This window comes from Antechinus flavipes, chromosome 3, assembly GCF_016432865.1.
Source record: "Antechinus flavipes isolate AdamAnt ecotype Samford, QLD, Australia chromosome 3, AdamAnt_v2, whole genome shotgun sequence".
Classification (NCBI taxonomy): Eukaryota; Metazoa; Chordata; class Mammalia; order Dasyuromorphia; family Dasyuridae; genus Antechinus; species Antechinus flavipes.
In genome coordinates, this window is record NC_067400.1 from 535345547 (window position 1) to 535370929 (window position 25383).

General features: G+C 31.7%; 1 protein-coding gene across 2 annotated transcripts in view; it reads left to right on the forward strand.

Moving 5' to 3' along the window:
- The window catches only part of TMEM135 (transmembrane protein 135), a 327016-nt gene that overhangs the window by 110952 nt on the left and 190681 nt on the right, over positions 1-25383 (forward strand). For both annotated transcript variants that reach the window (XM_051987292.1, XM_051987293.1), the window contains one exon: positions 16362-16427. In XM_051987292.1, the coding sequence (XP_051843252.1) occupies positions 16362-16427 (66 nt within the window). The remainder of the gene's footprint in view (positions 1-16361; positions 16428-25383) is intronic.

A 25383-nucleotide genomic window follows, 5' to 3' on the forward strand; every position in this document is an offset into this window, starting at 1 on the left:
TATTCTGTCTTGTGAACCTAACCTTTTCCACTGATCAACTAATCTATTTCTTAGCCAATACCAAATGGTTTTGGTGACTGCTGCTTTATAATATAATTTTAGATCAGGTACAGCTAGGCCACCTTCATTTGATTTTTTTTTTTTCATTAATTCCCTTGAGATTCTCGACTTTTTATTGTTCCATATGAATTTTGTTGTTATTTTTTCTAGATCATTAAAATATTTTCTTGGAAGTTTGATTGGTATAGCACTAAATAAATAGATTAGTTTAGGGAGTATTGTCATCTTTATTATATTTGCTCGCCCTATCCAAGAGCACTTAATATTTTTCCAATTATTTATGTCTGACTTTATTTGTGTGGAAAGTTTTTTTGTAATTTTGCTCATATAATTACTGACTTTGCTTTGGTAGATAGATTCCCAAATATTTTATGCTGTTGACAGTTATTTTGAATGGAATTTCTCTTTATCTCTTGCTGTTGGATTTTGTTGGTGGTGTACAAAAATGCTGAGGATTTATGGGGATTTATTTTGTATCTTGCTACTTTGCTAAAGTTATGAATTATTTCTAATAGCTTTTTAGTAGAATCTCTGGGGTTCTCTAGGTGTACCATCATATCATCTGCAAAGAGTGATAGTTTGGTTTCCTCATTGCCTACTCTAATTCCTTTAATATCTTTCTCGACTCTTATTGCCGAGGCTAGTGTTTCTAATACGATATTAAATAATAATGGTGATAGTGGGCAACCTTGCTTCACTCCAGATCTTACTGGGAAAGGTTCCAGTTTTTTCCCATTGCATATGATGCTTACTGACGGTTTTAAATATATGCTTCTGACTATTTTAAGGAAAAGTCCATTTATTCCTATGCTCTCAAGTGTTTTTATTAGGAATGGATGTTGGATTTTATCAAATGCTTTTTCTGCATCTATTGAGATGATCATATGGTTTCTGTTTGATTGGTTATTGATATAGTCTATTATGCTAATAGTTTTCCTAATATTGAACCAGCCCTGCATTCCTGGTATAAATTCTACTTGGTCATAGTGTATTATCCTGGGGATGATTTTCTGTAATCTTTTCGCTAATATTTTATTTAAGATTTTAGCATCAATATTCATTACGGAGATTGGTCTATAATTTTCTTTCTCTGTTTTCAACTTACCTGGTTTAGATATCAGTACCATGTCTGTGTCATAAAAGGAGTTTGGTAGGACTCCTTCAATCCCTATTTTTTCAAATAGTTTATTTAGCATTGGAGTTAATTGTTCTTTAAATGTTTGGTAGAATTCACATGTAAATCCATCTGGTCCTGGGGATTTTTTCTTAGGGAGTTGGTTAATAGCTTGTTCTATTTCTTTTTTTGAGATGGGACTGTTTAGGATATTTACTCCTTCCTCTGTTAGTTTGGGCAAGCTATATATTTTTAAGGTATTCTTCTATTTCATTTAAGTTGTCGAATTTATTGGCATGAAGTTGGGCAAAGTAACTCCTAATTATTGCTCTAATTTCCTCTTTGTTGGTGGCTAATTCTCCCTTTTCATTTTTAAGACTAACAATTTGATTTTCCTCTTTCCTTTTTTAAATCAGATTTACTAAGGGTTTGTCTATTTTGTTGTTTTTTTCATAGAATGGTCTTATTTATTAACTTTGCCCTAACTTCATTGGCTTTTTAAAAAACCCCACTAAAATCTCATCTTTTACAAGAAGACTTTCCTAAGTCCTCTTAATTCTGTTATCTTTCCACAGTTAGTTATTTTCTATTTATCCTTTATATAATTTGTTTTGTACATATTTATCTGTATGTTGACTTATCCTTTTGGATAATAAGCTTCTTGAGAGGAGGGACTATCTCTTGCCACTTTTGTATTCCCATTGCTTAACACAAGATCTGGCAATAGTAGGCAATTAATAAATGTTAATTGATTGATTGGATTTTCTCCACATTCTTAGTTGTGAAAAGTTTTTCCTTAATTTTTGTTTAATTAAGTGGTCTGTTATCTTTGAATCTATATCTTGAATTTAGAGTATACTGTGTAAGGAGCTGGTCTAAACTAATTTTTTTTTGCTAGATTGCTTCCCGTTTTTCCCAGTGATTCTTGTCAAACAAGAAGTTCTTCCCTAATTAGTTTATATTCTTGGAGTTATTGATTACTTAGTTATTGAGATATTCCCCACACTTGATTCTTGCTTATGAGGTACTTTTCACTGTTTTACTTACTTTTAACACACTTCCAAATTATTTTAATAATTTTTCATTTATGTTGTATTTTGAATTTTGTTCTTTTTTTTGGGGGGGGGGAGAGGAAATTAGGGTTATGCAGCTAGTAAGTAAGGCCAAATTTGAACTGAGATCCTCTTTACTCCAAGACTGGTATGTTATCCGTTGTGCCACCTAGCTGCTGCTCCCTATTCATCTTTTACATAAAATATATTACTTAGATGAGTAAAACCACTTCATTTATTTTTTTAGCATGGAAATAATCAATAGCTAATTTTTTGTTAATGAGATAATTTTTCATTTATGTTTTATCATTCTGAAATTTGTAAATTTACAAATGTAATAATAAGATAATCAATCTTGTTCATTAATAATTTTAGTAATAAACTAAACTAGTTTTAATATAGTGGATTTAAGAAAATGGAACAATTTAAAATATAGCAAAATACATTTCTTTTTCTTCATAAAATTATCTGATGCCATGCTTTGTTTGCTAGTTTTGTGATTGTGGCAAACTATATGTTGATAATTGGTACGTTTCTTTTGCTAGAGATATATCCTTGTTTTTTGCAAAAAACAAACACTTTAAAAAAACATGGAAAGGTGTTCATTGTTCTATTTAATAATTTATGTTTTAGTCTTTACATTTTTATCTGATGTCTTCTGTGCATCAGATCCTGATACCTGGAATAGTCTTCCTTTTCACTTTCATGTCTGAAAATGCTTAGCTTTCTTCAAATCCCAACTCAAGTTGCTTTCTCCCTGATTTTCTCAATTTTCTTGTTTCTGGTACCCCAAGTTAGTTTTGTATTGATTTGCCATATAGTTTGTATGTACTTATTTGAGTATATGTTTTTCTTGCTGATCCATTATAAACTCCTTGAGGTCAGGGACTGTTATTATATAATCTGTTGCTTATAGTAGGTACTTAATAAGTGCTTTGTGAATGAATCAGTTAATGACTCTTTCCTCTTGGTTTTGTGCAGTGATTTCATTTAAAAGATCATAGTTTTACATGATACTTTAAATTTCATTATAGAAATATAAAAGAATTAAATGGTAAAATGTAAAAAAGTTAAACTTTTTATGGCTAATCTACTTCTGTTAATGTATCTCTTGCAAGGTAGCATTTCGCTGTCTCTATTGATAGAACAATACTTTAAACCTTTATTATAGGATTACTAAAAATGTATGGTAAAATATTATTTTCAGATAACTTTTGAAATAATTGTATCTTAATAAAATGTCTTTAACACTACTTCTACTTTAAAAAAAAAACAACTAATTTTTCTTTGATGATATACTACTTTCCTTTTATTTAAGAATCTTGTTCCAGTTAACAGAATTCTGGATAGATCAACTTTTAGCGTAATTTATCTACAATTTTTTTATTAAATTAGCCCCTTTCAAATTTTTTTCAATGGCATAATACATCAAAGGCAATATGACAATTTAAAAAGCAGTTATATTAAGGGATTAGTTTATTGAAATTAAAGTTTGGATTAATAAAGTAATGAAATTACTGGGCAGTAAAAGCAATAATCAGTTTAATATATCTGACTACTTCTAATCAAAGGCTTTCTATGTGGAAATAATATATTTCACAAAATGGCAATTTCTGCATTTCTTTTTTCTTTTGACCTCCCTCAATGATGTTATTTTTTAGGGAGCTTAGTTTCAATCAGTCAGGAGCTTCTGGATGGTTTCTTAATTTCCTTTCTCCCATTTTAGCTAGAAGCTATATAGCATTAATTTTGTTAGTAATGATAAGTTAATTTCAACCAAGAAATTTTTGATGCTAGGCTTATAACTGCCAAGAATTAGCCTTGTATTATGTCTTTTACACTTCACAGTACTTGTATAAGAATAAATATATTATAGGAAACATCTGGCTTAAATGAAAAGAAAATTCCATCACCTATTGATTTTCTATAGAAATAGTTTCCTGAAGACATTTTCATCAGACTTGATGGGCATAAAAGATTGAGTGAAGTCTTTGGTTTCTCATCTTTTGAGATAGTAAAAAATTCATGTACTGTTTGGGATGTAAGCACCTTAATCATTCGAGGTTGTTCTGCTCTTGTTGCATACTCCTACAAACACTTTCTCCCCCTTGATCTCCCCATTTGTATCCCTAATACATAGTTATTACACTTCAGTAATATTAATAAACCATTGCATTAAAAAAAATCAGACAAATAATTTAAATTCAATATATTAAGCTCAGTTTAGCAAACATTTAAATATTATATAAGACAGCATGACATGGCTATTAAAATAATATCTGTAGGATTTTAAAAGCTATAATTGGTATGAACTCTGTTGTGAAATGGCTAATTCATTCAGGCAGTTTCATCTGATATTGACTAAGTATCTAATACTGAGGAAGATAAAAGATAAATGAAATGTATATCTTTAGGAAATGTTTAACAGTGGATCTGAGATATGTATATACATGACTCAGGAACAAATAATAGAATCTTCAAAGTGCTTAAAGGAGCTACAAAATAAGTTCATGTTCTGAGGAGTAAAAGATGATTGGAGCATCCAGCTTAATCACAGAATAACAGATTGTTGAAGCTGGAAAACACGTCAGAGATCATCTGGTTGGGAGATAGTATGGTAGAATATTCTAGAAAGTGCCCAGCTTTTTTGGAATTGGAAATCTAAGTTTCATTATTGGCTCTGACATTTATAATGTTTTAAGTAAATTAATTAACCTCTCCAAATCTCAGTTTTCCCGTTCAAAGACTGGGATAATATTATTTGTAAGATTATTCAGAGAAAAGCTATTTTGCAAAAAAGTGTTATATAAATATTAATCTTATTGATGTGAACTACCTAGTTCATTTCTCTAAGCATTCATTTGAGGAATCTCAGTCCATGTAAGCAGATATAACAGTAAACAGAGCAATAGACTTTGAAGCCCAGAAACTCAGAGATCTCAGCATAAAGCTCAGATTAAATGACTCTTATGTAAGATCTGCTGATCTCCTGGATTCCTGATTATCTAAGTAATAACTGTATTTATTTTGCATGTATTTTAAAACTTAATTCTCTGTTTATATATTGTGCCTTCTTAGAAGAATTTAAGTCACTTGAAGTTAGGGCAATTATATTTTATCTTTGCTTGTAGTATAGAGTCTAACTTATTTTAATTTGTTTAAGAAAATAAAATGTATATTTGTAGAAACTTTAGATCTAGGAACTGGTTCCTAGCAGTATCGATTTTTGTATCCTCAAAAGTCACTTTAGTAGAGACCAGTGAAAGCCAGTAAAAAAAGAATCACTTATTGTGAAGGAGAGGTCTAGTTTTGAGGTTCAGCTCCTAGGGAAACTGCCATATAAAGAGAAGGAAGAAAAAAATTAGTGATAATAGAATATAAAGAAAAATAACTGAAATGACCAGAGATCTTAGGAAGAAGCAAATTTGGTTAAAGATTTTGAGTTGACACAGGTAAACCAAAAGGGAAAATATTGATAAAAAGGAAATGTGGCTTCTAAATCATCTATTATGAATCCAGGAATCTTTAAATCAACATTAAAGGATAAAGGAAAATGAATAAGGCTAGTTTCTAGCAGACTTCGAAAAGAAGATGGAACCATAGCAAATGTTACTGAATGACTTAATTGAGAAATAAGAATAATGAAAGTAGTATTTGTAGATTATTAGCAGAGCAGGAATATTTGGTGATCTTCACCAAAGAAACAAGAGCTTATAACTAATTGAAAATACAAATATATTGTATAATTTTGAAGAAGAAAAGCACAAAAGAAATGACATTAAAGAAAATCTTTTTTCAAGTAAAATAGTGATCAAAGACTGTGTTTTGGGACAACTTTTAAGGATTTATAGGTTTTCTAAACTAATACAAGTCAGAAACCCTAAATATCCCAATGCAAAGAATAATAATAATAATAATAATAATAATAATAATAATAATAATAATAATAAAACTAGGCAGAAGTTCTGAAAGCAGAAAACAAATATATCTTAGAAAAAGGGGAAAATAAGACTAAAAAAGAGAAAGTAACTTTTAGGTGTCTTAGCAACAACAATGATAAGATAGCAAAGAATCCATTAAGAGATTTCTTTTTAAAAATAGAAAACTTAAGTGGCACCAAGGTGGTGGTGAGTAGACAGAACTTTGCCTGAGCTCTTTCTGGCTTTCCTCAGAATCTAGATCAAACCTCTGAATGCATTTTGGAGTGATAGAATCCACGAATCTTTGGAGTGTAATAAATTTTTAGCATAAGATATCTTGGAAGAACTTCAGGAAAAGTCTGTCTCAGTTGAGCATGGGGGAAATGCAGCCCAGTGCAGTTGTGGAGGGGAGGCCCAGAATAAAGAGGCCTAGTTCAGTGAATGTAGTGGGAGACTCAGCCAAAATACACCATTGGCTACTCTTTCTTGGTTCAGAAAGTCAGTGAATTAGCATATTAGATGTGAGATTACAATGCAACTATAGAAGGCAAATAGTGAGCCTATGCACCCCAGTAATACAGGTGAGACTTAGCCAGGCCCATCCAGTGTAGTAGGAAGCCTGCAGCCCTACTAGTCCCAGAGCAGATGAGGAGAAGCCCCTGTTGCTTTGTAGAGGAAGCTTGGAACAGTCACCTCTGTGCCTTAGGAGCAGATCTCAACCTTTAAAAATGAGCAAAAAAGCAAAAAAAAAAAAAAAAAATCTGATGATAGTTACTATGGAAATAGGGAAGAACAAAACACAATCCAGAAGAGGACACAGAAGGCAAAACTCTTCCAGGTGAAGCCTCAAAGGTGGATATGAACAGGTCTCAAGCTCAAAAGATTCTCTTAGAAGAGTTCAAAAAAGATCAAGTGAAGATCCTTGAAAAATAGAATTGGCAAAATGGAAAAAGAGAACAGTTTCTTTAAAAATTGGTGAAATGGAAAAGAAAATCCAATGAAGAAAACAACTTCTTTAAAACTACAATTGGCCAAATGCAAAAAAGAGATAAAAAAGCTAATTGAAGAAAATAATTCACTAAAAATTAGAATTGGACAAATAGAAGTGAATGACTCGATGAGACACCAAGAGTGCATCAAATAAAACCAAAAAATTAAAAAAAAAAAAAAAGAAGAAAAAAAAGAAGAAAATATAAAATCTCATGGTGGGGAGAGGGAGAGAGGGAGAATCAAAAACAAAACTGACCTGGAAAATAGATCCAGGAATGGTAATCTCAGAATTATTGGACTCTTGAAAACCACTATGGAAAAAAAAAAAAAAAAAGCCTGGACAACATCTTTGAAGAAATCATCAAGGAAAATTGCCCTGACAACTTGGAATTAGAGAGTAAAATAGTCATTAAAAGAATCCACTAATTACCTTCTAAAAAGAGATCTCAAAATGAAAACTCCAAGCTAAATATCAGAATTATCAGATGAAGTGGGAAATAGTTTAAGCAGCCAGAAAGAAACATTTTAAAAATTGAGGAGCCACAATCAGGACTAATTAGGACCTAGCAACTTCCACTTTAAAGGATTGAAGGGCCTGGAATAAGATATTCTCAAAGGCAAAGGAGTTTGGAATGCAACCGGGAATCAATTACCCAGCAAAAATAAGCATTGTCTTTTAAGGGAAAGGATAGATATTCAATGAAATAGGGGATTTTCGATCAGTTTTTTAATAAGACCAGAACTGAATACAAAACTTGATCGTTAAATAAAGACCCAAAAGAAGCAGTAAAAGAGAAGGAAAAAAATGTTTTTTTAAAGGTTAAAAAGTTTACATCACTGCATGGAATGATAAGTGTAATAACTCTTGAGAACTGTACCGTTGCTTGGGTAATTGGGAGGAGTATACTTAGTTTACCCTAATGTGATGATATAAAAAAGAAATTTAGGATAGAAAAGAAATTGTACTTGGAGAAGAGAAAGGGGAGGTTAAATGAGGTCACATGAAGAGGCAAAAAGACCTATTATAGTCAAGAGAATTAAAAGAGAGGGATGAGCATTGTTTGAAATTTAATCTCACCAAATTTGGCTGAAAGAGGGAATATCACACATACTTAGTTTGTTACAGTAACTTGTCTCGCCCTATAGGGGAGAAGGAGGGGAAAGGATAGGGAGAGGCTAATAGAAGGGAGAGTAGAAGGGGAAAGAGATAGAAATGGGGGCTATAAAAAGAGAGAGTAGATGGAGGGAAGTGGTGGTCAGAGGCCTAAAGCACTTTTGAAGAGAGAAAGGATGAAAGAAAAGAAAAAAGTATAACTTGGAAAAAATAGGATGGCGGGAAATAAAGAATTAATAATTTTAACTGTGAATGTGAATGGAATAAACTGTCCCATAAGATAGAAGTAGATAGCAGAGTGGATTAAAAGCCAGAATCCTACAATATGTTGTTTACAAGAAACACTTTTGAAGGAGAGAGATAAATGCAAGTAGAATCCATTATGCTTCAGCTGAAGTAAAAAAAAAAAAAAGCAGAGGCAGCGATTCTGATTTCAGATCAAGCAAAATAATATCAGATCAAGCAAAAATAGATCTAATTAAAAGAGTTAAGGAAGGAAACCACATCTTGCTAATGGGTACTTTAAACAATGAACTAATATCAATATTAAATATATATATGCATCAAATGGCATAGCATCCACATTCCTAGAGAAGTTAAGTAAGTTATAATAAGATTTGGATAGTAAAACTATATTAATGGGGAATCTCAGTGACCCTTTGTCTTAACTATATAGGTCTAACCACAAAATAAAGATGTAAAAGAGATAAGGAGGTGAATAGAATTTTAAATAGGATTTGATCATATGATAGATCTGCAGAGAAAATTGAATGGTTTTTAGAATCCTAGTGTTAAATCAACTTGAAACAAGGTGATAACTCAAGGGAGTGTTAGAATCCTAGTGTTAACTCAATGGAATTGATACAATGCTTATTGGTTCACACCATAGAGCTAATCCTTACAAGGTGATAAGTCACTAATACTGATAGAAACAATGCTTGTGTTCACATCTTTAGAAAGCTTATAATAAGCAAGAAGCTCTTAGGGCCAGAGAGCGCTCTGGGAGGAAACCCATAATCTCACTCTCGGATCCCACAATCCCACTCGGAGAAGGAGCATAAATAGAGCTTCAGTGAGCCCGTCAAGTTAGTTCAGCTGAAAAGATTAAGAGGGGAGCATCAAGTAAGTTAGAAGCCCTCTCTTGGAGGCAAGACAGATTCATTCCATCTTCCATCTTTGTGCTGGCTGGAGGCTGAAGAAAGCAGAGGCAGAAGCAAAGGACAAAGCTGCAAAATCTCTTAGAACTAAGGAAAGAGAGAGGCCTCTAAGAAAAACTAATCGGGCTATTTTGGAGATTTGAACTTTTAGCACCTGGCTGCATTTGGGTGATTATTACTATTAACTGAAACTAAGGCTGCCTCCAGAAAACCTCCCCAAGAAAACTGCTCCCAGAGAGAACCATTATATTTTGAAGAAAAACACACAAATGGTGATAGAAAGGAATATACTTTTTTTCTCAGTGGTACAGCACCTACACAAAAATTGACCATGTATTAGAGCATAAAAACGGCATAATCAAATGCATAAAGGCAGAAATGGTAAATGCATTTTGGATCATGATGCAATAAAAATTACATGTAATTTTTTAAATTGGGAAAAATGGACCAAAAATTAATTGGAAACTAAATAATCCTGAAGAATGAGTGGGTGAAACAAGTAACCATAGAAACAATCTATAATTTCATCCAAGAAAAGAATGAGATAACATAGCAAAACTTATGGGATACAGCCAAAGTAATTTCTTGTAAAGGGTTGAAACTTTGAATAGATGCACTTGAATTGGACAACTGAGCACTTAAGGCTAATTACCTATTTGAAATAAGACAATGACTGTATTAGCATATGATTGGATAAATGGCTCTTCTTACCATTGAGCTGGCTTAATGTTTGATGTAAAGATAATCCTAGGCAAGGATTAGAGGATGGGGTGACAGAAGCCCCATTTCACTTGGCAGCAGGACAAGGAGAAAGATGGAGATTCTGGACTCGAGAATTGAGGAGAGATCCTTGGCAAAACTCCTGGCAGTTTTGTCCATCTCCTTCACTTCTTCCCCTAAAGACCAAGGACTTTTGCTTATCCTGACGCTGGCTGATTGTGAGGCCTCAATGATCAGGGAATTGGGCATACACTTAAAAAGCTAGAATAAGAAAAAATTAAGCCCTTCCCCCATCAAATGCCAAATTTGAAATTCTGAAAATCAAGAGAGATTAGTAAAATTGAAAGTAAGAAAACTATTGAACTAAAAGTTGATTTTATGAAAAAAACAACAGAATAGATAAACTTTAGTTAATTTGATTAGAAAAAGGAAAGAAGAAAACCAAATTACCAGTATCAAAAATAAAAAGGATGAACTTGCCACTATTGAAGAGGACAGTAAAGCAATAATTAGGAGCTATCTTGTCCAATTGTATGTCAATTAATCTGATAATCTTAAGTGAAATAACTGAATACTTATAAAAATATACTTTGCCCATATTAGCGGATGAAGAAATACATTATTTAACCAGTCCCATTTTAGAAAAAAGACATTGAACAAGCCATCAATGAACTCCTTAAGAAAAAAAATCTCTAGGACCAGATGGATTTATAAGTGAATTCTACCAAACATTTAAAGAACAATTCTAATACTATATAAACCATTTGGAAAAATAGGGGAAGGAGTCCTAACAAATTCGTTTTATGAACCAGGTGTTGATACAAGTCAGAAAAGGCCAAAACAGAGAAAGAAAATTATAGAATAAATATTGACACAAAAGTCAAAAAACATTCACAAAGAAATTCCAGCAATTTATCATCAAGATAATACATTATGCTTAAGTAGAAGTAGGATTTCTGTCAGGAATGGTTGGTTCATTATCAGGGCTGGTTCAATATCAGAAAACTATTAGCATAATTGTCTACATCGACAACCAGACTGACAGAAATCATATGATTATAGCAATCAATGAAGAAATATCATTTGACAAAATGTAGATAAATAAAAAGCATTCCCAATAATATCTGAGGTAGAACAGTATTGTCCATTTTCACCACTATTATTCAATATTGTACTAGAAATATTAGCTTTAGCAATGAGAGAAGAAGAAAAAATGGAAGGGATTAGAGTAGGTAATGAAGAAACAAAATTATCATTCTTTATAGATAATATGATTGGTATACTTAAGAGGATCAACTAAAAGCTATTGAAGCAATTAACAAGTTTAGCAAAATTGCAAGATATAAAATAAACCCATGTAAATCATTGGCATTTCTATATGTTACCAACAAAGTCTAGAAAAGAGAGATAGAAAGAGAAATCCCATTTAAAATAACTGTATATAAATAAACTGTATATAAAATAACTGTAGATAATTTTAAAAATTTGGGAGTTTACCTGCCAAGACAAAGCCAGGAGCTAAGTGAACACAGTTACAAATCACACCAAGATTTAAATAATTGGAAGAATATCAAGTACTTATGGATAGGCTGAACTAATAGAGTAATAATGACAATTCTATCTAAATTCATCTACTCATTAAGTGCCATACCAGTCAGACTGCCAAGAAATTACTTTATAGAGCTAGGAAAAATAACAAAATTCTACCTGGAAGAACAAAAAGAACAAGAATTTCAAGGAAATTAATGAAAAAAATGCAAAGATCTTTAGGTCACTAAAACTGTATTATAAAGCAGTAATTATCAAAGTCGTTTTGTACTGGCTAAAAAATAATATAGTGGATCAGTGGAACAGCTTAGGTTCACAAGACACAAACCCTCAAACTCCAACTTCTGGGAGTTTTTCACTATTTGAGAAAAATTGCTGGGAAAAATTGGAAAATAGTATGACAGAAACTAGACATTGACTAACACCTAACACCCTATACTAAGATAAGATCAAAATGGGTTCATGATTTTGACAAAGAGATTGATATTATAAGTAAATTAGGAGTACAACGGATAATCTCACCTCTCTCTGATCTGTAGAGAAGAGAGGATTTATGACCAAAGAAGAACTAGAGAACATTATGAAATGAATAATTTTGATTGTATTAAGTTAAGAAGTTTTTGCACAAACAAAACCAATGTAGTCAAGATTAGAAGGGAACCAAAAATCTGGGAAAAATGTTTTTTTACATCTAGTGTTTCTGATAAAGGCCTTGTTTTTAAAATATATAAAGAATTGACTCAAACTTATGACTACAAGTCATTCTCCAAATGATAAATGAACAGACAATTCAGATGAAGAAATTAGAGGTATTTGTAATCATATGAAAAATGCTCTAAATCACGATTTATTAGAGAAATGTAAATTTGGATAACTCTGAGATACCATTTCACACCTTTCAGATTGACTAAGTTCACAGGAAAAGATAATGATAAAATGTTGGAGGGGATGTGGAAAAACTGCGACACTAATACATTATTGGTGGAATTGTGAATAGATTCAATCATTTTGGAGAGCAATTTAGAACTATGCTCAAAAAGTTAGGAAACTGAATATCTTTTGGTACAGCAGTGCCACTACTGGGCCTCTTCTTTTTCCTTTTTCATTCTCTGTTTAGGATTCTACAATGTTTGTAGAAGGCATTTTGTAGTGGTAAGTGGTAAGGAACAGGAAACTAAGTAGATGTCCTATCAGTTGGGGAATGGGTAAATAAGTTATGATACATTAAAGTAATGGAATATTGTTATATACAAAATGGTGAGCAGGTTGATTTTAGAAGAGCCTGGAAAGATTAATGTATTTTGCAAAGTAAAAAGCCATTATTTTTTTTAAAGTTTCAACAAAAAGTATAAAAGTGATTATTAAAAGTAGAAAACCAGAAGGAAAAAATTATAGTGGAGGAACAAGTCAGAAACATTATGGACTATAAACATCATAATTCTCTTGCAGATGTGGAAATCAATATATATTTTTTTAAGTTGATACTACCATCATTGTTCTCATGTTGACAGAAATGGTGATAATTATGAATCTAAAAAACTATTTTCAAAGTCTTAAATCTACCTCCAGCAAGGTCAGTATTTGGGTGATGGGGAGGCAATAAATTAGAGCTGATGAGGTCAGGAAATTATTCTTAAAGAATATTTATGTGTGAGCTGAGCCTTGAAGGAACTTAGGCAGTGGCAGAAATGAAGAAGGGAGTTAGGGTAGATCTAAATCAGGGGTCCTCAAACTTTTTAAATAGGGGGTCAGTTCACTGTCCCTCAGACTTTTGGAGGGCCGGACTATAGAAAAAACAAAAACTTTGTGGGCCTTTAAATAAAGAAACTTCATAGGCCTGGGTGAGAGGGATAAATGTCCTCAGCTGTTACATCTGGCCTGTGGGCCGTAGTTTGAGGACCCCTGAAATGCATGAAGAGAGAATATTATTGTATATTCTAAAAGTTTCAGTGATATTTTAATGTATTAATGTTTGATATTTATTTAGCTATTAGAGTTCAGATGATATTGAATTAAATATCCTTTAATTATAAAAAATATTAATATTGATTATTAAATAAGGAATTATTTAATAGCTATTAAGTCTTAAAATCTGCTCTTAAGACTTTTCTGACACTATTAATACTCCTGGAAAGGTTGTAGCCATTAATACTCCAGAAAAGTTGTAGGCATATGTGAACAACCTTAAGTATTTAACTAAGGCAATTGTATTTGCTCCTAGCAGTTGTGAAGACCTGTTTTTAATAATAATTTTACTAATAATTAGTATGACCTCAATAAATTACTGACATTGTTTGAGCCTCAGTTCCCTCACATGTAAAATTAGAGGTTTAGATAAAATGATTTCTATAGTATCTTCATATATAATGTTATGCTAATGAAAACAGAACTTTTATAAAATGTGTATTATATGACAAAAATAGTCATTAATTGTTCTTGTAAACTTGAAAAAATGTCTTTAGTGGCGTTTTCAACCATTCTTTTCTTAGCTCTTGCCTTCTAAGATATCAATAACTTGAATTAATACACAAATAGCATGTTTTTTTTTAAATTTACAGATGGCACAAAACTAGCTTCACAACTTTTACGATAGTCAGTGTCCAAAAGGCTTTTGATAGACTAAAATGATGGCAATAGCAAGACCATATTTATGCTTTTATTAACTTTTAAGTAATGAATGTTGGGCTCAAGAAATATGTGTAAGCGCTTTACAACTATTATCTCATTTGAGCCTCACAAATGGGATGCTTTATTATCTCAGTTTTATTTTATATTTGGAAAAAATTTAAGGCAGATGAAGGTTAAGTGAGTTAGTGTATAAGGTCACATTTAAACTTAAGTCTTCTTGAGCCTAGGCTTCTTCCTCAGAAAAATCTCATTGAAGTTGAAATTTCATTCATTTTGAGCTCTTTACTTTATCATACAATCAGAGTTGTATGACTCTGCACACCATTTAATTCAGCTTCCTTGAATTAGACTTCTCTGTACAATGAACTTGATAGGGGATTGTCTAGTCTTTGATGACTTCCACTGAAGAGGATCTTAAATACTCCATTGTACATTAAGATAGTTCTAATGGTTAAAAAGTTTTCTTTTACTTCAAACCTAAGTTTTACTCTGCACTTCTACTCATTGCTTTATTTCTGTCTCTTTTCCTCATGAAATTCTTTCATTGTCTTAAGAATTATAATCTTGTATTTTACTCGTCGTCTTTTTTCCACGTTATATATTCCTAGTTCTTTCATTTGATATGTATATATAAAATATTATTTCTAAGATATTCAGCAGATTCCTTGAATATGCTGAATATTTCCTACTTTATCAATGTCTTTCCCAAAGTGTGACTCTGAAATTGAATACAGAATGCCACATGTGGTCTACTTAGGAAAGAGTGTGAGCTTTACAGTCTTGAATACTAAACTCTTCAGTACAGCCTAAGATTAGATGAATGATTGATTTTGGGGGAGGACGTCATATTGTCTTCATAGTGAATGTTTGTATCACTGTAACTCGATTCCTTTCAATTGGTTTTTTGCTTAGTCTTCTATCCCTGATTCTGATACTTAAGATGCATGTTTATTAAGCCTGATGTTCATGACTTAAAAGTTAAGAAACATAAACATAGTCTTGCTAGTTTCACAAATTTAGTCTATCAAAAGCCTTTTGCATTGTATCATTAAAATGCTATAGCTATACCTCTCAGCTTTGTGCCATCCATAAATTTAATAAACATGCTATCTGTGCATTAATTCAAATTATTGAAATCTTAGAGGACAGAACAAAGAAAAGAATGGTTGGAAAGTACACTAAAAACATTCTTTCAGGTTTATATGGACTAGTTAATGACTATTTTTGGTATAGCTATTTCAACCAATTCCAAATCTACCATTTTTGTAAGTATGGTCTAGTTAACATATTGCCATCATCTCCATGAGGAGAATAGGATAAAAGATATAGAGCCATTCAACATTTTATCTTTTAATCAATTAATATGATTAGAACCAGGGATACTATTGTAATCCAGAGTTTCTGATTCTTATGCCATATTAAGAATGCAATGTGTGTATGTATGTGTGTGAAAATAATATTTTAAAGTAAATTGTTAATGATGAGATGGTTAATTTCTATTTCTTTTCTGAAATGCATTGATAACTTTTTATATCTTTTTAATTTCTAAGAGCTCTGAGAGCTGCTAAGGATAAACAAATTATTTAAAAACTAAACAAAATAAGAAACAAGTTCAGCAAAACCAACCAATATTATAGTTTTGTCTGATAGTACTTCTAGTATTTCACCTGCATGGTCTTCACCTCTGCAAAGAAGGGAAAAGGTTCATTTTCTTTTCCCCAGAGCAGAACTTATTTGTTAGTATTGAATTCACTTTGATTTTTTGTTGTTTCCATTTCTGGTGTTGTATTCCTTTTTTATATTGCTTCACTGGATCTGTTTATTTCATATCACAGTATTTCCTATAAGTTTTCCTATATTCTTTGAATTCTTTATATGCATATTTATTACTGTGCAAAAATAACCTAGTAAATTTTATGTGTCAGAAATTTTTTAGTCATTCCATCAGTGTCTTATGGTTCTTTGCTAAACGATTTTTATTAATATGTATTTTATAATGATAAAACTTTATCATATAAGTTCATATTTTAAAATATTACTTCTTATTTTTAATTACAGGCCACAGAAACATTGTTTAGAATGGGAGTAGCACGAGGAACCATCACAACTTTAAGAAATGGAGAAGTGAGTTCAAACTATTGATTTACTTTGAAATTCTCAGTTTGTTAGATAGAATTTTATTTCTTTCATCAGTAATGTGTTGCCTCTTGATTTCTTGATATATATAAAGAAATAGTATGTCGCAATTTGACAAAAAAATAGAAATCAAGGTACTGTGTAAAAATTTGTAAATGTACATAATTCTTACATGTATATTTCAAAATTAGTTTTATTGCTACTTTTTTCTTTTTTCCCCCAAATTTATTTTATTTAAAGAAACAATAAACAAAAAGAAAAATAGAAAAGCAGTACAAAACAAAATGAAACAAAACAAAAGCGAACAATTATCATGTGCCCAGCAGAACATCAGGGAGGTTTCAAAATATATAACAACAAATACCAATTTAAGAAAGTGTATATATATTAGTAGAGGAAATTCTATTCACGAGTATCTGTCTTTACTTCCTTGTAAATTATTCTTTTGGTCTCTGCTACACACCTTATTTAATTTATCCTTTTCCCCCCCTTTCATTCATCCCACCACCTATTAGGCTATAGTAGAGAAAAGATATATATACAAATGTGTATACACACACACACACACACACACACACACACACACAACATACATACATACATATATCCCACATACACACATCTTTCCTATCCCTGCTAACTTTTTTCTTAAATTCTGCTCCATAACTTGGCTTACTATTATTTAACCTGTCCCTACCTAGGGATCTCCTTTGTCTTCTTTCCTCACCTTTTGCTTCCCCATCCACCCATCCCTTTTTCCTTATTTCTTTATAGATTTTGGAGAGTGCTATACCCTTCATGTTATAAATGTAATGTTGTCTATTAAACCCATTCCTGATGTGAGTAGGCCTGAAAACTATGGTCCCTCTCCTCCCTCTAATGTTTTTGTGTCTATTCTTCTTCTGCACCTCATTTGTATAATGATTACTATTTTTGCCTTTACTCTGCCAGTCTTTCTTTTGAGCTTACCCTATTGTTGATGTAAATCTTAAACGTAACATATATATTTTCCATGAAGAAAAAACTTAAACAATTTGTTCATGTTTAAACAATTTGTTCTTGTCGAATTCCTTAAAATTGCTCTTTGAGCTTGGCTCTTATATGTTAAATTTTCTGTTAAGTTTGGGTTTGATTGATAGAAAGTCCTGAAAATCTGCAAGTTCCTTGGCACGTTCATTTTTTCTCATTAAAAGTTATAGGTAATTTTGCTGGATATGAAAATTTTGGCTTCAGGCCTGATTCTTTTGTTTGTAGATATGTTTCCAAGACCTGTGGTCATTTATTATGGCTGCTGATAAGTCTAGTACAATTCTAATTGTAGCTCCAGCGTATTTGAATTTTTTTTCTTGTTTCTTGCAAAATCTTGTCTTTGATCTGGGGTTTCAAAATTTGGCTATAATATTCCTATGTGTTTTCCACAGAGGATTTCTTTGAGGTGGTGATTGGTGGATTTTTTTCTATGTCTATTTTCCCCTCATGTCCTATCACTTCAAGACAATTTTCTAGGATTATTTCTTGCATTATTGTGTCAAGGTTCTTTTTTTGGTCACAACTTTTTGGCAGTCCAATTATTCTTACATTTTCTCTTCTTCATCTGTTCTCCAGATTTTTTTTTTTTTTACATGAATTGTTTCACATTCTGTCTACTTTTCATTCTTTATAATCTGTTTTGTTATTTCTTGGTCTCCCATAGCTTCACTGGCTTCCCCTTGTCCAATTCTAATTTTCAAAGAAATATTTTCAGCTTTGAGACTCTGTATTCCTTTTCTAATTGGTTAATTTTTTTTCATAATTTTTTTTTATTAGTTTTAATTTTTTTTTTTTTTTTTTTAGTTTTTCTTCAATGTCTCTCATTTGATTTTTGAATTATTTTTTGAGTTCTCTAAATTCTCTCTGGACATTTCAAATTACTCTTTGAGGTAGAAACTTTTTTTTTTTTTTTTACTAAAATATCCTCCTCTGAAGATGAATCCCAATCTTCCCTTCTTGCATAATATATTTCAGTGGTGGGATTCTTTCTTCTTTGCTGGCTCATTGGTGGTTTTTTTTTTTTTTTTAAATAAGAGATATTAGTGTAAGCACCTCTAATCTTGGGATGAGGAGATGGTACCTCAAGCTCCCTTCAGCTTTCCCCTCTGATCAGGAACCCCAAATGAAGAGCTCCACCCTCCTGCAAGTGCTCCCAGCCAGTAGTGCCACCAATCCTGTGCCTTCTACACTCACCAGCTGCTGATTTCTTCTAGCCCAGGGTAGGCTCTGAGCAGCACTCTTCCCAAAATGCTTCCTAAACTCCGAACCCCCAGTCAACAAACAATCTGGGAAGTGAAAGTCTCTGTGGTTCCTGCTACAACCAACTAGCCCTACAGGGTTCCCGCTTGATGTTTTTGTGGAGCTATCCTGGAGGTGTTTGCACTTAAGATGGGTTAATCCCAGCTTGGGGTCTTTCTTCAGATCTTGTCCTGTTGAATCAGGAGGACTCCTGTTCTGTCCAACGTCTTCTTGGTTTTTCACCAGTCTATGTTTGCTCTCAGGCACAATTTTGTTCTATTGGGGGGAAAAATTGGGAAAGTTTGAAATTTACCAACCTACCCTGCCATCTTTCCAGAATCCTCCCCATATCTTTTTTTCTTTACACCACCTTAATTTAACCCTAGATTGACTCCTACAAATAAAAATTAAAATAGTGCCTGATATTTGATGGTATAATGTATTTTTCTACTCTGTTAATCTTCCTTTTACCTCCCTTTTCTTCTTACTAGGAAAGAAGAGAAGAAGTTGTCTGTTTTATTATCTTTCCTTTCAAACATTCATTGATTTTTCAGTTACTCAGTCTGACTTTCTTTAGTAATTTTTCATTTACATTTTTGTCTGCATAAACATTATTTTACTAGTTCTATTTTTTCTCTGTATCATTTATTGCAAATCTCTTATTTCTCTAAATTACTCATCTTTGATCATTTCTTTAGTTATAATAGTGCTGTATTTGATTAGGTTCATATGCCACAGTTTTTTCAGCCATTTTTTACTGCAAAGACTATTGCTATGAGTATTTTGGTATATATTAGACCTTTGTTTCTTTTATTTCCTTAGAGTGTATGTTTGATAGTGGAATTGACAGAATGAAAAATAATGGACAGTTTAGTCATTTTTCTTGCAAACTTCCAAATTAAAATCCAGAATGGCTCATCCCCTAAATGGATTCTCTCAGAACTGAATTAAAATTGGATAGTTTTTTCAACATTGTTCCCATCTTTTAGTATAATACGTGTGTTTGTATGCATAGCTGCCAAAGTAATATTCCTAAAGTATAGATCTGATTCTTCCATTCCCTTTCTTAATAAACTCCCCAGCCTGTAACACCAAATAGAAATCTATTTAGCATTTAAAACCTTTCACAACCTTTCTTTATTTTCTCTTTACAGTTAGACCGTATTACCTTCCACACACTCTTCTGTCCAGCTAAACTTCTTACTGTTTCTCCCCTAAACTACAACATCTAATTTCCATGCCTTTTCATGGGCTTTCTTTTATCCCTGGATTGTAATTCCTTCTCATCTTGCCTCTAGAATTTCTAGTTTTCCTTCAAAATTCAGCTTAAACATCAACTCTTACATATGAGCTTTCCTAATTACCTTAAAAACTAGTTCATTCTCTCCATTTACATTATATTTATTTTGTATATTTTTATGTTGTTTATTCTTATATGTGTATTTATTGTCTCATACAATAATAGCACATCGAATACAGAAATTTTCATTTTTTTCTTTTTTAGTCTCAAAATTTAGTATGGGTTTTGGAATATAGTAAACAATAAATGCTTATTGATCAATTGGTACTCGGTGTATATCTATCTATAGATATATAATTTATATATGTGTATATATATATATACACATACATATATACGTATTCATTTAATAACTATAATTAGAATTTCCAAAATATGTCTTATATTTTCAGAAGAAATATAAAGTTATTAAATCCGTGGTTTTTCTAAGAGGAAGTAATAGTCTAATTGTAATTAAGTACAATTTATTCTTAGTTCTACTGCCTGACTTTTCTTACTTCCTTCAAGATATAGCTCAAATCCTGTTTGGTGGAAGATGTCTTTCCTCATGTTTTTCCCACAAAAATCAAATGTTTTATCTCTGAGATTACCTCCAGTTTACTTCATATGCACATATTTTATATGTACATAGTTGTTAGCATGTTATTTCCCCCCATTAGAATCAAGTATTTGAGGACAGGAATCATTTTCCCCATTGTATCCCTAGTGCTTATTTTAGTATAATTTTGGCAGATAGTAAACTCTTAAATGCTTGTGGGCTTGCATAGTAAGAAAAACATATATGACAGTATAGTATAAATTATAAAGGTCAAGGTGGAAAAAACAGAATAAGAATGTAATCAAAGTGGATTGAGTGCATCCAAGAAAGGCTTTTCTGGAGATTCTGAGTCATAAATGAATAATTGTTGTAGGAAAAATGTTAAGTATCTTATATAATGTTTTCTGAAAGGCCCACTTTAAGAAATTACTGAACTAAAAGACAGGGACTGGCTTATTTTGATTTAATGAACAGTAATATTAAAAGTTTCTATTATATAGACTTTACAATTTGTACCATAAAGTACATTTTCTAGCCTACTTTTCCCTCTGAGTTTTTGTTTTTGCTAAAAGTGCTAATAAATATTTTGGAATATATTTTTCTGCCTTTAGCTTCCTTGCAGTATATACTCATAGTGGACTTCACATAGTGGAAGAAAAAAAGAAGCAAGGTAGTTAATTTTTTTTATGCCTGATTCATATTATTTTTCAGACAGTTTGGACCATTTAATAGTTCTACAAGTAGCTTATAAAAGTGCCTCTTATTTTATAGCTTGCCAGGATTGAAAGTTTCCTTTTCTTTTGTCATCTTTACCAGTTTGACTACTGATGTAATTCCATAGTTATTTTAAGTTTTTTGTTATTTGTGATTTAGTTAATTTTTTATGTGATTGTTGAGGTATAGTGTTCACTAATGTGTTTCTTTAGAAAATTCTTTATATTCTGAATCTCATTTCTGAGAAATAATATTGAAACCATGTTTCTCTATGTATCTTGAACATTTTTTAATCATAATACTTCATATAAATATTTCTCCTTCATTTGACAGTTTCTTTTTTCAGTTGTTTTTGATTTTGCAACCTCCTTGATTCTGTGCAGTAAATAATATTCAATATTACCATAAATACCTAGAGATTTTTATGTATCATGTCTTCCCTTACTCCTTCCCTTTCTTCTTCTTTCTGTCTATAGCATCTCTACAAATACACATATTATACTCTAGTTTTTCCTTGCCTATATAGTCATAGGAAATATTAAACTTCTCAAAAGATAAAATGATAATGGTGTTGTATTGATGTAAAGGCCAAGAATAGTACTGCCTAGTGTAATTTCCATAATTATTGTCTTCTCACATCAGATAAAATGAACAAATATATATTGAATGCCACTGAAGATGATGTTCACATATAATAAAATAGGCTTGTATATTATCTTGTGATCTTTTAGAATTGAAAATAATCAGGAGACACATAAACAATAATTAATAGTTACCTTACTCTACTTTATATTTTAGTAAATACAAACTAACAGTGCCCTCTCCAGTCTAGTACCTGTATGACATCATACCATGTAACTAGAGCATTTAATCAACAACACTCTTTTTTAATATATAAAAGTGGTATCATAGAACAAAAATATAGCAAAGGAAACCTTAGATTTATATTGTAAAATGGACTACATTAAATACTTTCTGATGATGAAATTGTCTTGGTGATTAAAAAGTTCAATTAGTGAAATATCTTTCAAAGTATGACTAACTGCTGTTCTCTTGGTGTTCTGATTTGGGAACTTTCTTTGCTTATCTCATGTCTTACAAAGGAAGATGGTTTCCCCCCCTCAGATTCAGTTTTTGAATGATGTTAAATCGGAACACTTTGGAATTGAAAGGGTCCTTTAACATTTTGAAGGGAAGAAAACTGAGGCTCAGAGAAAACTAAAGTGATACTACCTAGTTCATAAAGGTACCTAATATTGCAGCCAGGATTTAAACTCATACCTTTGAATCAAGCTGTCTGGACTTCTACTCCTTTACTTTTTGAAATTACTTAACTTTTCAATAACTTAGAATGTGAATTAGAGGCCTTTTAAGTAGAGTTTAAAAACTCCTTGTAGTTCATGTTTTTATAGAAGGAATAATGTCTTAAAGTTAAATAATGTCTTTAAAGTTTATTACCTTTGAGATTTTTTAAAAAAATCACTACAGGTTGTGAATTAAGAATTAATTACTGTTTTTAATGCTATAACAAAGCAACAACCTAAGGCAAACATAATTTTGGACTAGAACATGACAGATTTTTTTTTTTTAATAAATTTTTATTGATAGAACCCATGCCAGGGTAATTTTTTACAGCATTATCCCTTGCCTTCACTTCTGTTCTGATTTTTCCCCTCCCTCCCTCCACCCCCTCCCCTAGATGGCAAGCAGTTCTTTACATGTTGAATAGGTTACAGTATATCCTAGATACAATATATGTGTGCAGAACTGAACAGTTTTCTTGTTGCACAGGGAGAATTGAATTCAGAAGGTATAAATAAACTGGGAAGAAAAACAAAAATGCAAGCAGTTTATATTCATTTCCCAGTGTTCTTTCTTTGGGGAACACGATAGATTGTGCAGATTTTTTAACTTTTCAATTTCTAAAGCATTTTATTTATATAAATTAGCTGAGGTTGGTACCCATATTTTATAAATGAATAAACTAAAGGGAAATGGGATTAAGTGATTTACTTATGTGTTGTGTCACAGGCAGCATTCCAACTCAGTTGCCCCTTGACTCTAACACTGTTCTTTCTGCTCTGTTACACTACTGTTAAAATGATCAGTAACTCAAGGCAGCAAGTGTTGTATTCTATGTGAGTTATACAGACTAAATAGTATAGGAATATAGAAGAAGACCGAATCACTTGAAATGAGAAGACAAGGCTTCATGGAGTAGGTGGCAGAGGCAAAACCTTTCTTTATGGATGAGTAAAGCCACAATATCTCCAAGATGGCAGTTTACTAATTTTACTTAAGTTTAATCATTTAAGTATTAAATTGATTTAACTGTTAAATTTCAAAAGAATAAAAATTCAAGATGCCCATTTTTGCATTTTGCACCATTGTTCTAGTTATCTCTTTTAAGAATAAAGGAGAGCTAAATTTTTACTTGCAGTTTATGCTCAGTTTCAGATGATTTTTTATTAGAAATATTTGTGTACATCTTGTAAGCTCTTTGAGAACTAGAATTATGTTTTATTCATTTTTTTATATTTTCAATGAGCTAGGTTATTTAGAAGACATATAAGATACGATTTAGAGTTAGAAATGCCTGAGTTTGAATGCTACCTACGATATTTATTAAATATATGATCCTTGGCAAGTCACAATAACTCTTAGCATCAGTTTCCTCCGCTGTGAAATGACTATAAAAATAATCATCTTACAAATTCTTGTAAGAATCAAATGAAATGATATTTGCAAATTTTAAGGTGCTATATAAATATTGGGTGTTACTATTATTTCAGATTGTAGATGTTGAATAGATTATTATTGATTAGTTGGTGGAGTGATTCAAAGAAATAGAAAACAGTGACAGATTATAGGTTCCACTAAGTAAGTGTTCTATTGTAATAATTTATATTTCGCTTTTTTTCTCCTTTTACTAATTGCCAATTAACACTTAATCACTTTATGCTGCACCTCTCATTTACCCCCCAGATCAGGATGTAATATATTAATTATTTTTGAAACAAGTTAAATCTTTTTGTAAAATAATTTATAATTACATATAATTCATCAGTGATGGAATATATTTGAGGACTCATAAAAGACTTGGACTTTTAGTTTATCCTAGCTTTCAGAATTTCTTGTTTTCTTTGTTTTTCTTCTTTCTTGGTTTGGTACTCACTTTTTCCTATGAAGATCCTCAGAGTTAATTTATATGTACAGCAGGCTTACTTAATGTTCAACTGCCAGATAGTTTGTCATTTTAGCCTTCCTTTTCACACAGCTATTAGACCTCAATTTATAATTCCAAGGGCAATTCCTGTTATTGCCCTTGGAAGTTAGCACATTAATCTAAGTTAACCTTCCTCTAGGGTTTTCCCTTTCCCATCCAAGTGACAAAACAATCCTCCCAATACATATATTACTGTCAGGAGCTGTCCCATTGCCTTTAGGATAAAATAAGAAGTTGTAGCACTTCAGGCCTAACTAATTTACCTTTTTAATCCTATTTAACATTTTCCTCCTTCATGCATTCTGTTTTTCAGCCAAATTATTCTTTGAGTTGATTGCCTAAATTGGATGTTTCTGCTTTCACCTAATTCTGAATTGGCGGTTTTTTCCCCCCTGTGCCTTAGTCAGATCTTTTTCTTTCAAGACTTAGCTCATAGCTCATGTGCCACCTTCATATTAATCTATCCTTAATCCTATTTGTCTATCTACTTTCCCTAGTGTTTACAGTATTCTTCAAATATTTTCCTAAGAGCTTTTGTCTGGATATTTCTCTCTCTCTCTCTCTCTCTCTCTCTCTCTCTCTCTCTCTCTCTCTCTTTCTCTCTCTCTCTCTCTCTCTCTCTCTCTCTCTCTCTCTCTCTCTCTCTTTTCACCAAATTCTACTATAGTATATGTTATTTGTGTATAGTATATGTTTGTTACTTCTCACCTCTGTAGTAACAGACTAGCTTCTTTGAGGTCCATGGACTTTTAAGATTTTTTTTCTAAACATTACATTAATGCTTTCTAACACAATGCTTAGTAAACTTATGAACTTGAATAAACATTCGTTGTGTTGAATTGAATTGAATGCCAAGGCAGATATAGAATTGCTGTTCTTGGAGATCTTTGAAAATGGG